Genomic DNA, 18256 nt, shown 5'->3' on the forward strand with positions numbered 1-18256 from the left:
TTTTTCCAGTTGCTTATCAATGGTCACTTCTCAAGCAGTTAGTCTTAATCAGTGAAAAAGAAAAACTACAAGAACTAGTTTTGAATCGCCTGTTCTATTCTATCCTGTATTACACATTTGATGGTCTGCACTTCTCATACACGCAAGTCTCCCCCAGTGCTAATCCACTAAATTTCATCCAGTCTTGTTTCACAGCACAGCACACACATGTAATTTCTAATAAACTAGTTAAATGAAATAATCGCAAAATATTCTCTTTCCCGTTAGTTTCAAAAATTTATTTATTTATTTACTTAAATATCTTTGAAGGCTCTCTAGAAGGGCAATGAAGTCAAAAATAAAAAGATGCAAAATACCAAGATTTGAAGTAGCACCACAATTCGAACGCATATTGTAACATAAACCTTTAGAAATCCTTTCAGATATAGTGACAAGAATGTAATGGAGTAATGCAGAAGTAATGTAAGAAGCAATGCAGACCTCAGGACAAGTAATGAGCTTGAGCAGATGCAACACCAAAATTCCAGAAGACTGCCTGAATACGTACCACGGAGGCTGAAGACAGCATGTTAAGATCCAGTCGTTGGATAATCTTCCCAGTGAGGCTGTCACTTTCTCTCATCACATCATCTTTTACACCAACAAAAATTGACGTTTCGTTGCCGTCACTACATTTCTGAACAAGGAACAACTTGCTGTCCATGTCTGAAAAAAAAAAGCAAAGAAAGATTAAATGGCCAAAACAATTCCTGCAAAATATTCCATTTAGGATGAGCATTTCCACAATGTCGTCCGAACAACATCACAGCAACTGTATTAAATGGTGGTTCAAGCAATGTACTGAACTTTACTTAGGTGTCCCAGCAAGTGTCAACAGATTTTTCTGCTTTTCCCTTTTAGACTCAGCTACATGACTTGGCCAACAGTTCCAGTCTCAAATTGGGTGCAGATATGCTCTCCTGTCATACATCTATGTACCATAAGAAATGCACAATACATAAGAAATAATGGTAGCAATCTTGTTGATATCTAAAAATTCCACTGAATTGTTACAAATACTCTTCAGAATGGTTCGCGTCAGTAATCTTTCTCCTAAATTAATTTTTCCCAACCAGACAAGACTTCTGTCAAATGTTTTTGTTTGAGTCTTCAGAATGCTCTGTTTAAGAGCAAGAGTATCAGTTTCCGCAGATATAATCTGCAATGCATAATACTGCTGAAATGCACAATACAGTAAACTCTTCCTCTAATCTGAACTCACTTAATTCGAACAGCCCGTTTTTCTTAAAGATGGTGTTTTGGCCATGTCAATATCGTGTATTAAAAAGGTTTCATTTAAGCCAAATTCCACACAAATCAAGCTAATTTTTTGTCCCCTTTGAGTTCGCATTATCAAGAGTCAACTGTACTGACATGCCTTAGCAGCACTTACACCCCATTGCTGTCTTTATGCCACGTCACTGTTGCATAGCGAGCAACCAGAGCAAACATAACTAAAACATGTTTATAGAAGAATTTTACTTTTGGTTTCAAGAAAAGTTTCAGTAAAGAAAGTTTTAGCTCCCTCATTTTCTACTAAGCAAACAGCACTGTGTCCAATTTATATTTGATGACACTTGAGTTTAGAAAGAAAGAACTTACTTGCGCACACATGACATAAATGTAAAAACTGCTGGTAATTTATGCACTAAGCATCTGCCAGCACAGGCTAAGGTAAGCATGAAGCGTTGGTACCAGTTTCATGAGACAGGCACAGACTTCAGTACATTTACAAAAGATACATGAGGTTTGTCCACATGAAAAGCAAGGATAACCAAAATGGCTATAACTGGAAGACTGGCAAGTGATCTAATTTTCACTAATGCTGCAATCACTGCCAATGGCACAAATCAAGGCTGTACACTATTTCTACAAAAACTCAGATCACATTGTCTTTACTGCAAATGAAGAGCTCAGCTTTTCAAACTCTCTTTACATCTGTTCGGGGCAAAAAGATGCTTCTGTTGCAAAACCTCACAATTCATGCCACTGCAACCAAGCGGTACACGACTGAGCCTTAGCTGATTATGAAGCTGTGCAACTTACGACAAAGCCCCTCCGTGTTTCCGGGTTTTTTAAAACTGTAAAGCCTCAATCAAGTGTGAGAAACTGAAGTCAGAAGCTAAGCACTGGGAGACAAAGAACACAAAGTGAAGTGAAAGCACTCTCACCATAGAGAATATAAGAGAGTGAGACAAAACATATTGCAGACCCGTGGAGTCGGATAAATTTTTAGCTGAAAGCCACTTTGATGCTGGTGGCAATTTGTGTCAGAGATCACCCTCGCACACTTAAGCAAAGAAAAGCATGGAAATTGCACTCCGCACCACAATGTGATGTCAGTGCATATTTATCGATCGGTTTTTTAATTGTAGCAGAGTCTGTCCACCGGCAATACTAAGTGAATACAGAAGCATACTTGCCTTCCTGTATACCTCAGCTCCATGCTTGTGGTGCATCATTATAAACTAACTTTCCTGAGTCATCACAGCAAAAACAAACAAAAAAGTGAATGCAAAGAATGTATGGCTCACCCTCAGCAATTTCTGTGCCCTCCAGCGTAACTTCACCCTTGGCTGTCGTCCAGCTGAACCCTTCCAAAGGCGACAAGACACTGGACTCGTCAAGTGGGTCGGAAGGCGCCTCATCGAGCACGTCAACACCTTGGCTCAACTCAGAGATTCGTCGCTGAGGGCCTTCATCTTCAACAGCACTTTCCTTCGCCTCCTTAACAACCTCCACTGTTCCCACGGCGACTGGCTCCTTAGACAAAACTGTCTTCACTGACTCCGCTCGCCCAGAATCACTGTCACTGTGAGCTTCACTGGCATCAAATGATCCTCTCCGGTTTTCAGTCGGAAAGTCCAGCTCAAGTGATGCACGTGTGTTGGGTGTCCCGCAGGGCGTACTCTGGGCATCGGGTAGCTTGAGAGCAGACACGCCGACAAGCCACTCCTCGCCAAGCTGCTCTTTCCGGCTTTCCAGTTGACTTTTGTAGCTGAGAAAATCGTCATGAACGGCAGCTACTGCTGTGAAATGCAGACACAAAGAAGTACGTACTGCTCAGTCAGGTGAGCATACACATTATATTTATCATGTTTCTGTGAAAACTAGTCAGCCATCTTGGCTGCCTTTATTTAAAGTGAGACGTTTTATTCTCACTATATAATTGTTAGAGATAGTTCATATTATAAAAATTTGCAACAACTGCAATTTTAAATCTTCTGTTAAATTATAACATGCCTAAAGTCACATTTCTGCTTTTTTTAATTTTTTAAATTGAATTTTGAATTGAATCCCTGGACAAAATCGCCGAGTTTTATTCGCTGCACTGTGATGTTTAAAGCATTAATCTAGTGGTCAAATAAAACATCGTTAATTCGACCCTCGTCAATTCTGAAATTCGGTTAATTTTGGACAGCCGCCGGATTCCCACTAAACGCCCATGCAAGTCAATGGCGTCAGAAGCTGTGCAGTTTGTTCGGGCTATTATCGGTTAAATCGAATGGGCTCCCGAAACGGCGCTATGTGATCGCCCAAGTATTCGTCCTCGAGCCTGAACTGCATATTACCTTGTTTTCCGCGTCCCTCTGAAGTGCTCGTAACGGCAGGCATGCTGACGACTGCCCAGCCCCCATCGATAGCCGAGAGAGAGTTCGGCTGCCATAGTTTCGTTTTCGGAGCTCTGCCGCCAGCCCGCGGCGACGGCGGCTATCTGCCGTGCGTATCAAGCAACCAGCCCAGCGCGCCGTTTGGAACAATGACTGCCGTGCCTGTGCAGCTATTGTTTTGTTTTTGTTTTTTACAGGCGCCTTGCCACTCTGGTGTCAATGCGCGCTTACGCTGCTTCCGTTCGTGTGGCGTTTCCGCCCTTCCAGCAGACCGAAACTTCGCGCTTATCACGTGCTGTTCGCTGTTTGTGCGGTGAAGCCTCTTCACATGGAGGAAGGAAAACACTAACGTTTCCTTCTTCAATGCCTCCTCACAAGCCACGCCATATGCGACGCAGCTCCAGCGCTATCGCGGCGTGTACTGAAAGAAGCCGCCAATAGCCCAACCATTCTTGTTCCGACACTCCCGATAGCATGCACCAATTAAGGCATCTGATGTAACCCCAATAAATCACCCCAGACGCACAGTTTCCCTCTTAAAAGGAGAAGGCCATTGCCCAGGTTTCCACATAATAAATTTTACTTTCACGCTAACGGTTTTTGGCTGTTTGGAGGAAAGGTGGAGGGGGCATTCGATAATTCGACATTCCGATAATTCGCACTTTTTTTTTCGTCCACTGAAGTCCGTATTAATGAGGTATTACTGCACTTCTATTTTTCATTTCTTGCCTAAATTCCAATACAAGAACATGTGCATGAGAACCATTGCTCACATGCAATTCTTCCTCATTTCACATGGGCTGCTTCCTCCAACAGGAATTATCAACAACACAGTCCATTTCTACAAGATCAACTTTAAACTTTATAAGTTATTTGATCAGGTAGAGCCTCATCTTCTAATTTAAAAAGGTCAAGTCCAGGGAGGCTGTAACATCTACGTGTGCGAGTTGTAATGTGGTCTAACAATAATGCTCAAAGAATTTTAAGAACTGCATGCTAAACTTTATTCTGTTGGTGACCAAAAGGCAGGGCTAAATTTGAAGCTGCTGTGAGGGCTCCTAAACTATGATATCCAGCTGCTAAGCATGTGGTCACGGGCTCAAGGCAGGATCAACACAGCAGCCTGATGCAGGACAAATGGAAAATTTGCATGCAATGCGATTCTGGCACAGGTTTGCAAACTCCAGGTGGTTAAAGCTGATCTGTGGCCATATGCTGTAGTGCCCCTTTTGACACAAACACATGCAAGTTCAAAAAATACCGCAACTTTTTGATGCTGGAGTTCACCATATGCTTTATATACTGCCTGTGAGCACGCATATCATGCACACAAGTACGTATCTCATGCACATATGCACTTCTCATGACTCTAAAGTCTGCGCTGAAGAAACGCTGCAGTCTTAACATTCTCTGGCAAAGTGGCAATCATCACTGAGGCATGCACATCTGGTTTATGAAATGTTACAATAAATAACCCATTTTGTGTGATTTATTGTTAAATGCATTACTAATGCTCAAAAAAAAGGTTCACATTTCAGTTACAAAGCAGGTGTACAAAAAAATTTAAAAAAACTCTACTGCACGCTAGAATCACTGCAGGGCACAAGTTCTCAAATTGGGTTCCTTGTAGCACTCTTAGGGTTCCCGCAGCACTAAATCCATGCATGACTGAAATCGCACTTTTCCTTTACCCACTTTATTTTGAAACTAATCATAAGCACAGTGTTCCACTATACTGCCAGTCATTATTAATTGAATTCGGACATTTTGTGAGGAGCTAAGCACCTGCATTCTCTTTTTTGCATGAATGTTAGGCAGGAAAGGGCAGAAGCCAAGACACATAGGGTTACATAGCACCTTTTGAAGGCCATCAGGGTTCTGCAATGATAAAAAAAATTGAGGACCCCCAGTACAGGGTGTCTTGCCAAATCAAAACAAATGTTGCATGTAACCAAACTGGGTTACTGTAGAAACCGCATATCTTACAAGACCTGAAACTCTGAACAGACAACTTACTGACACCGCTTTCCTTGGCAGAAGACACATATCCTTCTTGGTCTAAAATGGCTGCCACTCTGGTAGAATGCCGCTTCTTGCGTTTTTTGCCGTCCTTCTGCTTCACACTGAGCGCAGCATCCATCACTTCAACACTGCTCAGTGAACTGCACTCCGGATCAACCGGTGCAGAGAGCCTGGCCTCAAAGCCATGCGGAGTAGACATGCAGGCCACTGGCGATCTGCCATGCTGGCCTGCCATCTCTTCCTCTAGGCTTCCGTTGCCGTCCGCCTCCACTTCATACTGCAGCGACGGCACAGAGATTACGGGATCTGGTAATGGCATATCGGCCTGCCTCACTTGGGGCTGCCTGGCATTCACAGGCTGCGGAGGACAACAAACAGATAGTAAACACCTTGCCTCTGATATCCAGAGGGAACCGTGCGAACACACAGAGCAGAGATTAGGGTGAGATAGGTTATTCAAGCATTTGTCTCATTTTCGGTTTGTGGCAGCTGGATTTTGGACTTTTGCAACACATGCCTCACTTAAAAACGGGTGATAGAAAGTTTGGCTTGCTATAGCAGTAACATCTAGCTACAGCAACAAAATTTCTGGTGATAACAATGCAAAACATGAAGACACCTGTCAGGCAGCCTGAGAGAGAGGAAAAAAACTGAAGAGAGGAAAGCCAGAGGGGTTGGCAAGAGAAAATATGACTGTTGCTTGCTACTCCATACTACAGGGAAGGGAAGAAAGAGGTAGAGGGTAGTTGGAAGGCAGCACAATGTCCTCACAATGAAACAACTTAATGAGTTAGTTGAAGTTTACCAAATTATGCACATGTCCACGCATGCACATGTCTCTGGTGCAGAATCAAAACTGTAATACACACAAGCATGAGCACACCTCGCACATTCTAAATGATGCATAGAAGAACTGCAGATTGGGCTAGTTGGTGTAGATTCATAATGATGGTTGAACAGCGCAAACACACACAGACCAAGAAGAAGACAAGACACACACACAGCACTTAACTTACAACTGATTTTGAAGCGAAAAGCTTCACTAGGCTCGTCAACACAGCGCTTCGCGTGGGCCACCCCTGGGCGCCGCCGTGGCACACCCTTTCCCTCCTCGCCACCCCTCCCTTCTCCTCCTCGCCACGAGTTTACCCTTCGCCGCTGCCGTGCGGCCTCCACCGCAGTCCCAAGAGAAGGTTCTTTCGCAAGGCGCTGCGATAACGCGTGAGCGGCAGCGGTGGCGGCCGTAGAAGAGGCACAGACATTCGCCATGGAAGGAAGAAAAGAAGACCCAGAAGTGGTAGTGAGGAAGTTGGCTCAAAATCTACACCGCTATCGTGGTGCTCCCAGTGCCTTAGGCGCGAACTGCGACAGCCATGATGTCAAACAAAGCATAAATGCAACTTTTCGCTTGTATATCCAGGCTTAACCAGAGCTAAGCCACTGCGAATTTTTTTTTATTAGGAAGAAGCTCATCATATATTCACACACGAAAAAACAAGCTCACATGCGCAATGTCAACAATCTGCTAGTGCTGGAAAACGTAAAACCGCTTTAAAAGCACGTGTGTATCCGCAGAACCGCTATCCACTATGTAGCATATTCATTTCTCGAACAGATAATGTTAAAGATGGCGTACTCACTCACCCTTTATCTTTCCGGATAATATGAAAGGCTTCAGCAATTTCTCTAATGCGCTGGTCAGAATGACAAAACAACACATCAGTGTCACCAAAAAACGGCGTGCATTTGCATCTGAAACAATGCTTCACTAGGTTAGTTCCTTTCTTCTTTAAAGAATTAGAAGATAGAAACTAACCTAGCGAAGCATTGTTTCACATGCAAATGCACGCCGTTTTTTGGTGACACTGATGTGTTGTTTTGTCATTCTGACCAGCGCATTAGAGAAATTGCTGAAGCCTTTCATATTATCCGGAAAGATAAAGGGTGAGTGAGTACGCCATCTGTAACATTATCTGTTCAAGAAATGAATATGCTACACAGTGGATAGCGGTTCTGTGGATACACACGTGCTTTTAAAGCGGTTTTACCTTTTCCAGCACTAGCAGATTGTTGACATTGCGCATGTGAGCTGTTTTTTCGTGTGTGTATATTATGACGAGCTTCTTCCTAATAAAAAATCAGTTGTAAGTTCAGCGCTGTGTGTGTGTCTTGTCTCCTTCTGGGTCTGTGTGCTTGCACTGTTGAACCATCATTATAAATGATGCGCATGTTGCAGGGTAAAGTCAAATGTTTTCACTCTCTGAACAGGTTAAATTCCACTGAGAAAGATATAATTAACTTAAGATCTATAAGAAACTCTTTTATGTTACTGAATCAAAAAGGTAGGAGAACAAAAGAAAAGAAAGAAATTATTTCTTTACGAAGCAGAGAGAGTAAAAGAACTGCCGAGGCCACGCACAAGGATGCAATTTTACCTTTATCAATTTTTTCGGTAACGGCCCCTCATCCAGTCTGAACTTTTCTGTGACAGCTCTACGGTGTAGATGACAAGCTACTATGGAGAAATATTCCTTGTGGAAGGTGATAGGGTTGCCTGCAAGTCGCAACTGTGAACAGAAAAAAAAAAAAACAAATAGCTATGAACAGCCAGACCTAGTAGCAGCACGGCTCTAAGCTTAAGCACACATAAAGCAAGTTTAGTTTCACTGTCTGTCAACGACTATGGTGTAGACAACTTAAAGACAATTAGGTGCTAAAACAGATTACAGACGGATATCCATGCCACTGCACTTTACTTGAGCATGCCAACACAAGACAAATCTTTCAAACACTCCTGCACCTGCCTCTATACATGGCTGCCCATACTCTCAAGTCAACAACAAAAGAATGCTTAAAAAAAACACAGTGGTAGCATCTCTCACAAGGCACTCTCCAGAACTATATAAGCAGGCAGTTTAAACATCGGAAAAAGGATATCATTTCATGAACATTACAGTACACGGAATAAGTAAAAGATTAATAATGCACAGGCAAAGTTCAACACTACTCTTTCAAACATCCAGCTGTACAAAGTCAAAATCAGGATTTGTATTAGCATTACTGGTCATGCAATGACTATTAGTGTTGTTGTCATTTTTACAATAAAAATTATCCCCTTACAATAGACAAGCAGTACAGTTGCTTGAAGCCAGTCAAGGAAGAGCTCTCCGCAAGGCAGTTGTAGGAGAGATCAAGTTCCCTGAGTTCCCTCAGCCGCTCAATACCTGAAACAGATTTTGAAGCACCAGCTAAATCCTAGACAACAGCAGTAAAGTACACCAACTATGCATGCTGTCCTCTCTCTGCCTTGTATACAGCAAGTCCCACATGACACGTAATCTTATTACTTCTAGCTCACAATTAGTATCGCTTCTAGCACAACTCACGATTAGGAGAGGCAAACAGATAGATCTTCAAGTCTCAAAGTTTAAGCTGACCTATGAAGGTAGCCACGGCCAAGAGCTCTCAATCAATTTCAGCCTGTGAAGTTTCTCGATGCATGCTGAAATCGCAGCACATAAGTGTTTTTGCATTAACACCAATCAAAATAATGCCACCACTAGCGGGCATGCAGATGATTACGATATGATTTAATGGTACGAACGCAGCTATGTCAAAGATTGCCACATCAATTTTTTTTTTTTTTGTCCGCAAGAGGTGGAGCCAAAGACTCAAAATAGGCATGCAGTATCAAGTAGGCTTGCAGTTAAAAAAAAAATTTAATGGCAATGTAGATGATCAATGCTAGCAGCTCCTCCATGTGAATTGCAACTGTCGCATTTGGCACTTATGAGCACATGGTGATTGCGTTTCTCTTTTGTTAAGGTTATGACATTTTCATTTCATTGAAATGAAAATGCAAGGCTATCATGATCACGCCCATGTGGGATGCCTGTGTGGGTTTCACCCTGCCCCCCTCTTACTGGTCAAGCTTGGCTGCATGAAAATAAAATGACTGTGAACACAAACATGTCTTCCCCGGGATCCTCTGTCCTGTTTTGGGAAAGTTCGCATGAAGCGCAAGGCACGAGCTAAGTGCATGGGGTGGTCGTGTGATTGCACACGAACGATGTGGCACCTCATGCACAGTACCACCCTCTCCCCGGTCATTCTCGGGTGCACAGATGCTTTTTGACGACGATGAAACGTGTTGACTGCGAAGCTCTGCTTTAACAGCTAGTATTGTAAAAGAATAACAAAATGATACAATAACTAGATAATAAAATGCGAACGAAAACTGTAAGTACAACCACTGCATATTACTGTACTTCTGTAGCATTCATAAATTTTTAGAACCGCTAAGCCAGCTGTTATTACAGGGAATAAGGGCAGTAAAACAAAGGAAGTACACTTCTAACAACTGGGTGCTCATACCTGAGGTGCTTTCAATAAAGTTGTTCCTCAAGTATAGCACGGTTAACGAGTCACAGGCTCCTCTGCTTTGTATGTTTATCTTCTCAAGAAAATTGAATGACAGGTTGAGCACTCTGACGTTCTGGAGGTACTGAAAAAGGCGGAAAAAGGAAAAGTGTCATTCAGAGGTCACCCATTTGGCAGCGTTTACTGGCTCATGCTATGAAAAGCAAGTGATGTCCAACCTCCACGCCTGAAGCATCAGATATAGAATTATTGCTGCAGTCAAAATACTGGAGCTTTGGAAGTAAAGCCTGCAAAACAAATAAAAAAAGAGTGATTTTTGCACAAGAAAAATGCTATGTTACATGCTACATGAATTTAACATACACATGCATTTATTATGCAGGCATGCACATTTAATATGGTGTGACAATATTTACCAGGCTATCATCTAGAGTAGTGATGCCATTATAGCTGAAATTGGCCACTGTAATCTTCACCCATGGCTGTGGCACCTTACTGCGACTTCGAAGAACTTCCTGCACAGAGCCATGCCCACCCCAGAAGAATTAGCAAAAATTTTGATGTGACTCTTCACTGTGAGCCATTTACGATAGCTGCATTTTAAGCTAATTAGTTATGCCACGCTCTCAGCTTTCAGCATTAACATGGGGACAAAAAGTTCTGTCTATTTCATCATAGCGATCTATACCAATGTGTTTAGCTATGCTAGAACAACACGGCAAACTAAAGGCATCTGTAAGGTTTGCTCTATCATTATCAAATATGATATGCATGGTGTTTGCACAATAGTTTTGCATTGGTCTTATGCTGTCATGGGAAATTCTGCTCAAGCATACCTAAGCTAGCCGGCCATAAAGCCAACAGTTAGATTTCGTTTAGTGCACAGAAACTCTCTGATAAATGTTGGTAAACAGATCGCTTGCCTAGATTTGTGAGAGATTTTGAAGGCAACCAGAGTAAAATGGTTTGGTTTATGGGGTTTAACGTCCCAAAGCGACTAAGGCTATGAGAGGCGCCGTAGTGGAGGGCTCCGGAAATTTAGACCGCCTGGGGTTCTTTAACGTGCACTGACATCGCACAGTACACGGGGCTCTAGAATTTCTCCTCCAAAGAAATTCAACCGCCGCGGCCGGGATCGAACCCGCGTCTTTCGGGTCAGCAGCCGAGCACCATAGCCACTGAGCCACCGCGGCGGCCATTATCAAATATGATATGCATGGTGTTTGCACAATAGTTTTGCATTGGTCCTATGCTGTTCTGGGAAATTCTGCTCAAGCATACCTAAGCTAGCCGGCCATAAAGCCAACAGTTAGATTTAGTTTAGTGCACAGAAACTCTCTGATAAATGTTGATAAACAGATGGCTTGCCTAGATTTGTGAGAAATTGTGAAGGCAACCAGAGTAAAATGAGAAAATCACTAAAAAGAACACGCTCAAATCTACCAAAACTGTCAGAGCATGAGCCAAGAATATCTGCAATGGTCAACGAACGGCTGACAGGGCCAAGCTCCCCCTTTTCTCCTCTCCTCGCCCTTCACACACACATCTTGACTAACTTTAAAAACAAAAATGCCGAGGCCTATGGTCACATTAACAAAACAGTAGACAGGTTGTACTTGTTCAGTATATTATGTTTCATATGCTGACTGAAAATGGAGCACTCTGGGGGCTGTGCCCAATATTCAGACAAGGAATGACATATGTTGGGACTGTTAATCACCTTCAGTGAAGAGATATTTCTTTGGCAAATCAGTGTTTCCAGCTGGAACACCAAAGAATCAAAGCCAACCAGAAGATGTGGTGGAACTCTCTTCAACTCAAGGATCTTCAGGCCGTGGAACTTGGACAGGTCGAGGCTGCCTTGAATGGTCTGAGAACTCTGAACAATCTGGAGTCCAAAGAGCACATCATGTGACAGACACAAGCATACAAAAACTAAGCACAGTATCCCCTTTTCTGTGACAGTATGACTTTACAGCAGCAAGACCAAGCAGCTTCTGAAGTAAGCTCAGTTGTTTTTTCAGAGTTCTGAAGGGGAAAACAAGGATGGCAAGGGCACCCTGGCACACTTCTATATAACCTTCAGTTTAAAAATGGCATGGACATGCAGGTTACATGCTGTCATAGACACGAGCACAACACACAGCATCTCTTACATTCTGGCCACAGTTACTTCATCGTAGTCCCCTTCGCAACTTCACTTGTAAAGTTTTTTGTTTCTTTTTTTGCATATATGGCAAAGTTTATCCCTCCAGCTGGCCCCAGGCCGTCTTAATAGCAGGCTTGAATCAAAAGTTGTGGCAGCGTTAAGTGGGTTGCAAGAGACTCGGTACTGATAGCTGTCACTCCCTTTCTTTTCATATCCACTGCTATTGGTCGGGCGAAGGCAGCTGGAGATAGAGAAAACCTGACACATCAGACTTTTGGCTTCTGTTTTTGATATCATGGATAGGTGGGGCAGATAAACGACGTACTCTGGGGTATCAACCTGCGAGAGGGCATGCAAGCTGGCGGACAAGAAGAGAAGCAGGCAAAACGATCATGCTAGAGTCGCGGATTGTTTCAAATACCTTCAGAGAGCAAGTCTTCTGCATGAAGTCGTGGAGAAAAAAGACGTCATGGACGAAGTCCGAGTTTGCACTGCATCCGAAGGGGACATCGAAGGACTCATTCTCCTGTGCTCCCAAGAACTGACGAAATATGTAGTTCAGCTCGTTCAGGCATGATGTGGTCAAAGTGAGCCGTCTCGTTCCATTGAGCACCACGTCTCCTATCGAGGATCAAATGATAGAGGGTCGATCGGAATGCGAATGAGATTTACTTGCCGAAGGCATGAAAGCTTGTGACTCACCGTGCTCCCTAAGGAAAGCTGCAAGGCGATGTATCCTTTCACTCCTGCTCGTGTCGGGAGTCATTGTCAAGCGTCCGAGCCAATATTACGTATCAGTGAGCAGAAGAAATTTAATTCACGTTTTTCTTGGGCTTGTGCGAAGAAGCGTGCGAGTGGGAGGGCGCATATACGCGTCAGTCTGATAGTATGTGTGCATTAGAATCCTTCAATGCTCGGCGTGTGCTTCGGTGACACCTCGTTTTAGACCAGCGCATCATATTCGAACAAGTTCAGAAATACCTTGAGCCAAGCTAGCTTTAAAAAATCAGCGTTATCGAACTGTTTTCAGCGATCGCACAAATGATCGCAGTGTGACAACAATCAGCTGGTGAGCGGAACCGAAGCTACCGAAGCTGAATTGGCCGTTGGCCGCAGAGGCGTACAGGCGTCGACTTGAGTTCGTTATTTTAAGTATGATTCATTTATATAAAATATAGTTTATTCATTTGTAAAAAAATGCAAAATATAAAAGAATGGTTTTTCTTTTGCTTAAGAACTGAATGACAACAAATCCTCGGACTGCTGGTAGCCTCTGTACTGCTGGGAACCACGAGGCTCGCGCTGGGGGCGCTGATTGCAAGGCGGATGCTGATTGGCTGACTGCACTTCGAAGTATTCGGTCAGCAATGAACGGTTGAAGGCAACGTTCTTATACCCGCGTAGTTCCAAACGTTCAAATCTGGACTGTCTCTATTGCCTTTATGACTGCAGGCTAAAAACTGTCAAAGCTTTCGGGCGACCGCTATTAAGTGCATTTTTGGGGCAGCTTAACGTGGCGTGCGGACATGAAGCCTGCGTAAGTTACCCGCCGTTTTTTCGTTTCTGTTCGGAGCGAACGTTTCATGCGGTGTGACTGTTAACCATAACATTTTTAAACTGAGACATATTTCTAAGTAAGGAGTAACCCTGTCAGGATATGGTGCGTCTTCATTGCAACAGTCGCATACTAACATTATACGGTTATTGTTTCGAATGGCCTCGCCATTGTCATGGTACCGGCATCGTTGCCGCGTCAGGAACGCGGCCATACGTCAGTTCGTGTTTACCTTGGTTCGCTTGCTTTGAGCTGTTTGCCGGCTAAGGTTCATGTGGCATGACTTTGAACTTGGTTACCGAACTCGACGCACGAATTAGGGTGGCATGAATTGCTTAACCCGTTGTCCCCCACCTCATGGCGTGTGTCACCAAGCAGTTTCCTGTGTATTTTGCACGTAGGAGAGGAAAGACTCCGAAAAAGAAGGTACCATCCCGGCCGACATCTACAGAAGCGCAAGACCCAGTTGAGGTTTATTGCCGCATACGCCCCCTGCTCAACCCAAACGATGTCCCTGTTGTGCGCCTCATCGATAACAGGGTTGTTCAATTAGAACCGCAAGAAACGAATGGCCAAGGAAGAAATCCTCCAAAACAGGTAAGCGGAGCGAATGGAAAATTGGTTGTATTGTTGTAGCACTAGAAAAACTGAACGATCCTAGTCATATGTGACCTCACAGCTAGCGTTGCTGTCTTCTATTTGCTTGTAAAATTCACTGATTCTCCAGTGTAAACCACTCATTCATTCTGTGTACTATGTAGATACTCGATAATTAATCTTTTTAGATGGATTAAAATTAGTGACAGGCTGTAAATATGTGGGAAGTTGAAAGTTGGTTCCTGAAAATTTGGTTTGGGCTACCCAGAACCTCCATCAATTTTTTGGGTACCCAATGCCAAATAAAGTTCTGAGAATTAGAAAACAGGTGCAGTGATCAGCTTGCATCCTCTTGAACTTTCAAAACTGATTCAGCGCCCACAATGCCACCAGTGTTCAAGGTGGCATTTTATTGTCTGCGTGGCTTCCCATCTAGACGGTACTTTACCCACTTCATTCGTCAATCTGAGTGTTACTGGCAATTGGACTATCTTGGCAGGTGGCTAGAGATGCTAGCCAATGACAGACGTTGTCGCTGTTTCCTGTGCTATGCTGCATAATCGGTCGGTATAGCAGGACACTCAATGCCCTGTGCGCATTGTGCCACTCCATGCCTCAGCGATCATATGAGTTGTAAAAAATTTCCTCCTTGGCAATCATCAACTCGTGTCTCACGCAGTGCCAGTGCTGACCCCGTTTCTACCGCACCCTTACCTCTGACATTTTATTATCTAGAAGAGCTCGACGTAAACTCCATTCCCCTGTTATTATGGGAGACGTCATAATCGTATGCAAGCAGAAGGAACAGCTGTTCCGGCATGCCCGAAGAACCTGATTGCCGGCCAGCTTTCTTCTGCTAAAGAGCACCAGAGCGCTCTGAAGAAACAAATTTGGGTGGCTCATCGAGCGTTTTTGGAGCACAATGCTGCGCGAGCAGTAAAGGAACCTAAGCTTTTCAGGGCATATGTCAACTGTCATCAGAACCTATCTTGGTGCCCTTCCTGACATTGATGGTGAGACAGTGTTCTCCTGGTGGCATCTTCGAAGTACTGAGTAGCCATTTTTCTTCCATTTGTATGGACTATCCCTTGCCTGGGCCTGATCTGCCATTGTTTCTTGAAAAGCCCTTCCCATGCCAAGTGCCTACTTTGTCCTCTTACCGTGACTACTGACGTCATGGAAGCTTGCTCCCACATCCGACCGTATCAGAGCCCTGACCCCAGTGGCATTCATCCCCTGCTCCTATAACGCACAACGTGCCTCTTTTATGACACCTATATTATGCCGCATGTTTCACAGTGTTGTTGGCTCGGCAGCGGTTCCTTCTGCTTATAGGGCTTATAGGGCTCTTGTCCTCCTACCGCCTAGTTGCGTCTGCACCTATCGTGTGCTGCAATTTTGAGGGGATCCTGAACAAGATTTGTAAACACTTGGCCTTCTGTCACTCACCCAACATGGATTCCACCAGCAGTACAGCTGCGAATCTGCTGTTGGTGTGCTGGTCCACATAGTTAAGGCTCACCTTGACAAGCAGACACCTTTCAAGCTTGTTCAGCTGGATTTTTCGTGCACTTTTGATCATTGCCCTCACCATGTGCTCCTGTCCAGCGCTGCAGCCAAGGGGCTCTCCGGAACTGTTCTTTCTTGGCTGGATTCCGTTGTCAGTGGTAGAACGCAGTACGACGTGCTCAGAGGATCTACTTCCACATCTAGTTCTGTTTTGTCCGATGTACTCCAAGGCAGTGTTCTTGGCCCTACTCTTTTCTCAGTTTTCATGGACAGTATCACTGAATGCCTCAGCTGTCTTCCCGTTCTTCATGCTGACGAGATTTTGTTACTGCAACCAGTTTCTTAAGACTGTTCGGTTGTTCGGCTCTTCAAATCGATCTCAACACCTGTCATTCCTGGGCAACGGCAACACCAGTTGCCCATTAACATTAGCAGGTCCTCTACAGTGACTTCCTCAACACTGCGCTGCCCTCACCACATGCTGCCAGTGTTGACCCGTGGAAGGCAGCCCCTTCGTCGCTTCACCACCATGACATTCCTTGCCACTGAGCTGGATGCACGCTTGTCCTTTTCATCTCGAGCACACCGCACACATCATTCATCACCCGGCTTATGGCAGCCATGCCTCCCATTGCATTGTGGGCCTTTATACTGCCTTTGTGCTTCCCGTCCTTGAGTACTGGTGTGCAGTTGGGCTACCCCACTCTGCTTCTCATCGTGTCAGCCTCGCCAGTGTCCAGCATCACGCTGCATATACACGCTACTGCCGGAGGATATAACCAATGTCTACCCTATGTACAGATCTCATCTGTGACCCTTCTCCACCATTTCTAGGAGGCCCTCTCCTCTAGTGTACTAGGGGCCACAGTGTCTTTCGTGCTGCCTGACTGCACCAGATCGGCAAACTCTGATTGACTGCCCACAGCCCAACCGCGAGACTGGCTGTGTGCCGCCGCTTCTCGCACACACTGCATGTCACGAATCTTCCTGGCTCTTCTTTGCCATCTCTGTGGTGACATTTTTCTGCCACCATCACCCACTCCTTTCCCTTTCATGCCTCTGATGTCCCAGGTATTGTGAAGGGTGCACAATGGCTATCATAGTCTTTCATCTCTCTTTCGCTCCTCACATCCCACATTTACCCCGCCGCGGTGGCTTAGTGGTTACGGCACTCTGCTGGCCCGAAAGATGCGGGTTCGATCCCAGCCGTGACGGCTGAATTTCAACGGAGAAATTCTAGAGGCCCATGTACTGTGCGATGTCAGTGCACGTTTAAGAACCCCAGGTGGTTGAAATTTCCGGAGTCCTTCACTACGGCATCTCTCATAGCCTTAGTCGCTTTGGGACGTTAAACCCCAATAAATCAAATCAAATCATATCCCACATTTCATCATCCTTGGCCCCAGGACTGGGCCAGCAAGCCTTTGAGGCGTGGGCAGTACTTACTGCCTTTTGCTATCCATGCATGCTTGGGCCACCTGCAAAGAATACTAAATAAAATTATTACCAGCATTTGTATGTGGACGGCTGTAAAGTTCAGAGCATTGGTCAGCTAGAAGTCCAAGTGAAATTCGGGGCCAATCCATGAATGTAGACCAACCTAGGTACCTCTTGATACCCTACGCAAGTTTGTGTTTGTTCTATGCGCACAGCCAGTGCCATCCGGCTAGCATCTCTCCAGAAATTCCACTGTTCGTGATGATGGGCATAACACGGCATTCTCATATCAAATCCTGGTACTGCAAACAATCTTTCGCAGACTGTTCAATAAATCTTATCGGTTGAAAGCCCACAGTGTTTGCAAAGCTCTCCTTTGTTGCATGCTACTTTCTTGTGCTTGACAAATTAGTCTGTCTGCATTGAGATGAACTCCGAAGCATTTTGTTGTGCTCGTCAATCATACACAGCTGCCCTGGAGAAGCCACTCAACTGAAAAGGGTTGTGCCACTTCCCACACCATAACTCCTCATCTTAAACCAGAGGCAAATATCACTCATAGTCTCACCACATGCGCTAAGCAGGTTCTGCAGTTGGGCTGGGCTCTTTGCATGAAGAGGAACGTCATCTGCAGACATTAAAGCAGAGCTCTGCTGTACCACAGGCTGCTCCTGTTTCTTGTGCTGCCTCGACTAACCATGTACACTTGTCAAAAGTTTAGAACCTAGAGGGGTTTGCTTCTGAACCATGCTGTGTTGTTTGTTATGCATCCTCAGAGTTCCAAAAGTCTTGATGAACTGTGATCCTCCCCCTCCAATGGTGAGGACTTCTTTGCGTGCTACAAGAGCCCTGCTACACGGCTTAGAAGCAAATCCCCCGGGGCTGTACGCTTTTGAGGCTATATGACATGAACCTGAGTATTAGGCACACTCCTGCCAAAGTTCTTGCTCAGTGAAA

At 44.6% G+C, this 18256-nt stretch overlaps 2 protein-coding genes across 4 annotated transcripts in view; one reads left to right on the plus strand and one right to left on the minus strand.

Moving 5' to 3' along the window:
* LOC149339407 (serine/threonine-protein kinase 11-interacting protein-like) overlaps window positions 1–13320 on the minus strand; it is a 31287-nt gene extending 17967 nt beyond the window's left edge. The window contains exons 1-11 of one of the 3 annotated variants that reach the window (XM_089548189.1): window positions 12904–13320; window positions 12623–12822; window positions 11773–11940; window positions 10469–10567; window positions 10271–10339; window positions 10047–10176; window positions 8793–8896; window positions 8108–8239; window positions 5667–5949; window positions 2574–3068; window positions 548–705 (exon numbers count right to left, since the gene is read on the minus strand). In XM_089548189.1, the coding sequence (XP_089404315.1) occupies window positions 548–705; window positions 2574–3068; window positions 5667–5949; window positions 8108–8239; window positions 8793–8896; window positions 10047–10176; window positions 10271–10339; window positions 10469–10567; window positions 11773–11940; window positions 12623–12822; window positions 12904–12967 (1902 nt within the window). In that variant the 5' untranslated portion in view covers window positions 12968–13320. Of the gene's footprint in view, window positions 1–547; window positions 706–2573; window positions 3069–5666; window positions 6031–8107; window positions 8240–8792; window positions 8897–10046; window positions 10177–10270; window positions 10340–10468; window positions 10568–11772; window positions 11941–12622; window positions 12823–12903 lie in introns of all 3 variants that reach the window. The other 2 variants (XM_089548188.1, XM_089548190.1) reach the window with 2 other exon arrangements.
* Window positions 13321–13556: 236 nt separating this feature from the next.
* LOC149339410 (kinesin-like protein KIF23) overlaps window positions 13557–18256 on the plus strand; it is a 48735-nt gene continuing 44035 nt past the window's right edge. The window contains exons 1-2 of the mRNA XM_089548191.1: window positions 13557–13738; window positions 14158–14353. Coding sequence (XP_089404317.1) covers window positions 13728–13738; window positions 14158–14353 — 207 coding nt within the window. The 5' untranslated portion in view covers window positions 13557–13727. The remainder of the gene's footprint in view (window positions 13739–14157; window positions 14354–18256) is intronic.

Source organism: Amblyomma mixtum, chromosome 6 (genome assembly GCF_055824585.1).
Source record: "Amblyomma mixtum isolate Tamu chromosome 6, ASM5582458v1, whole genome shotgun sequence".
NCBI lineage: Eukaryota > Metazoa > Arthropoda > Arachnida > Ixodida > Ixodidae > Amblyomma > Amblyomma mixtum.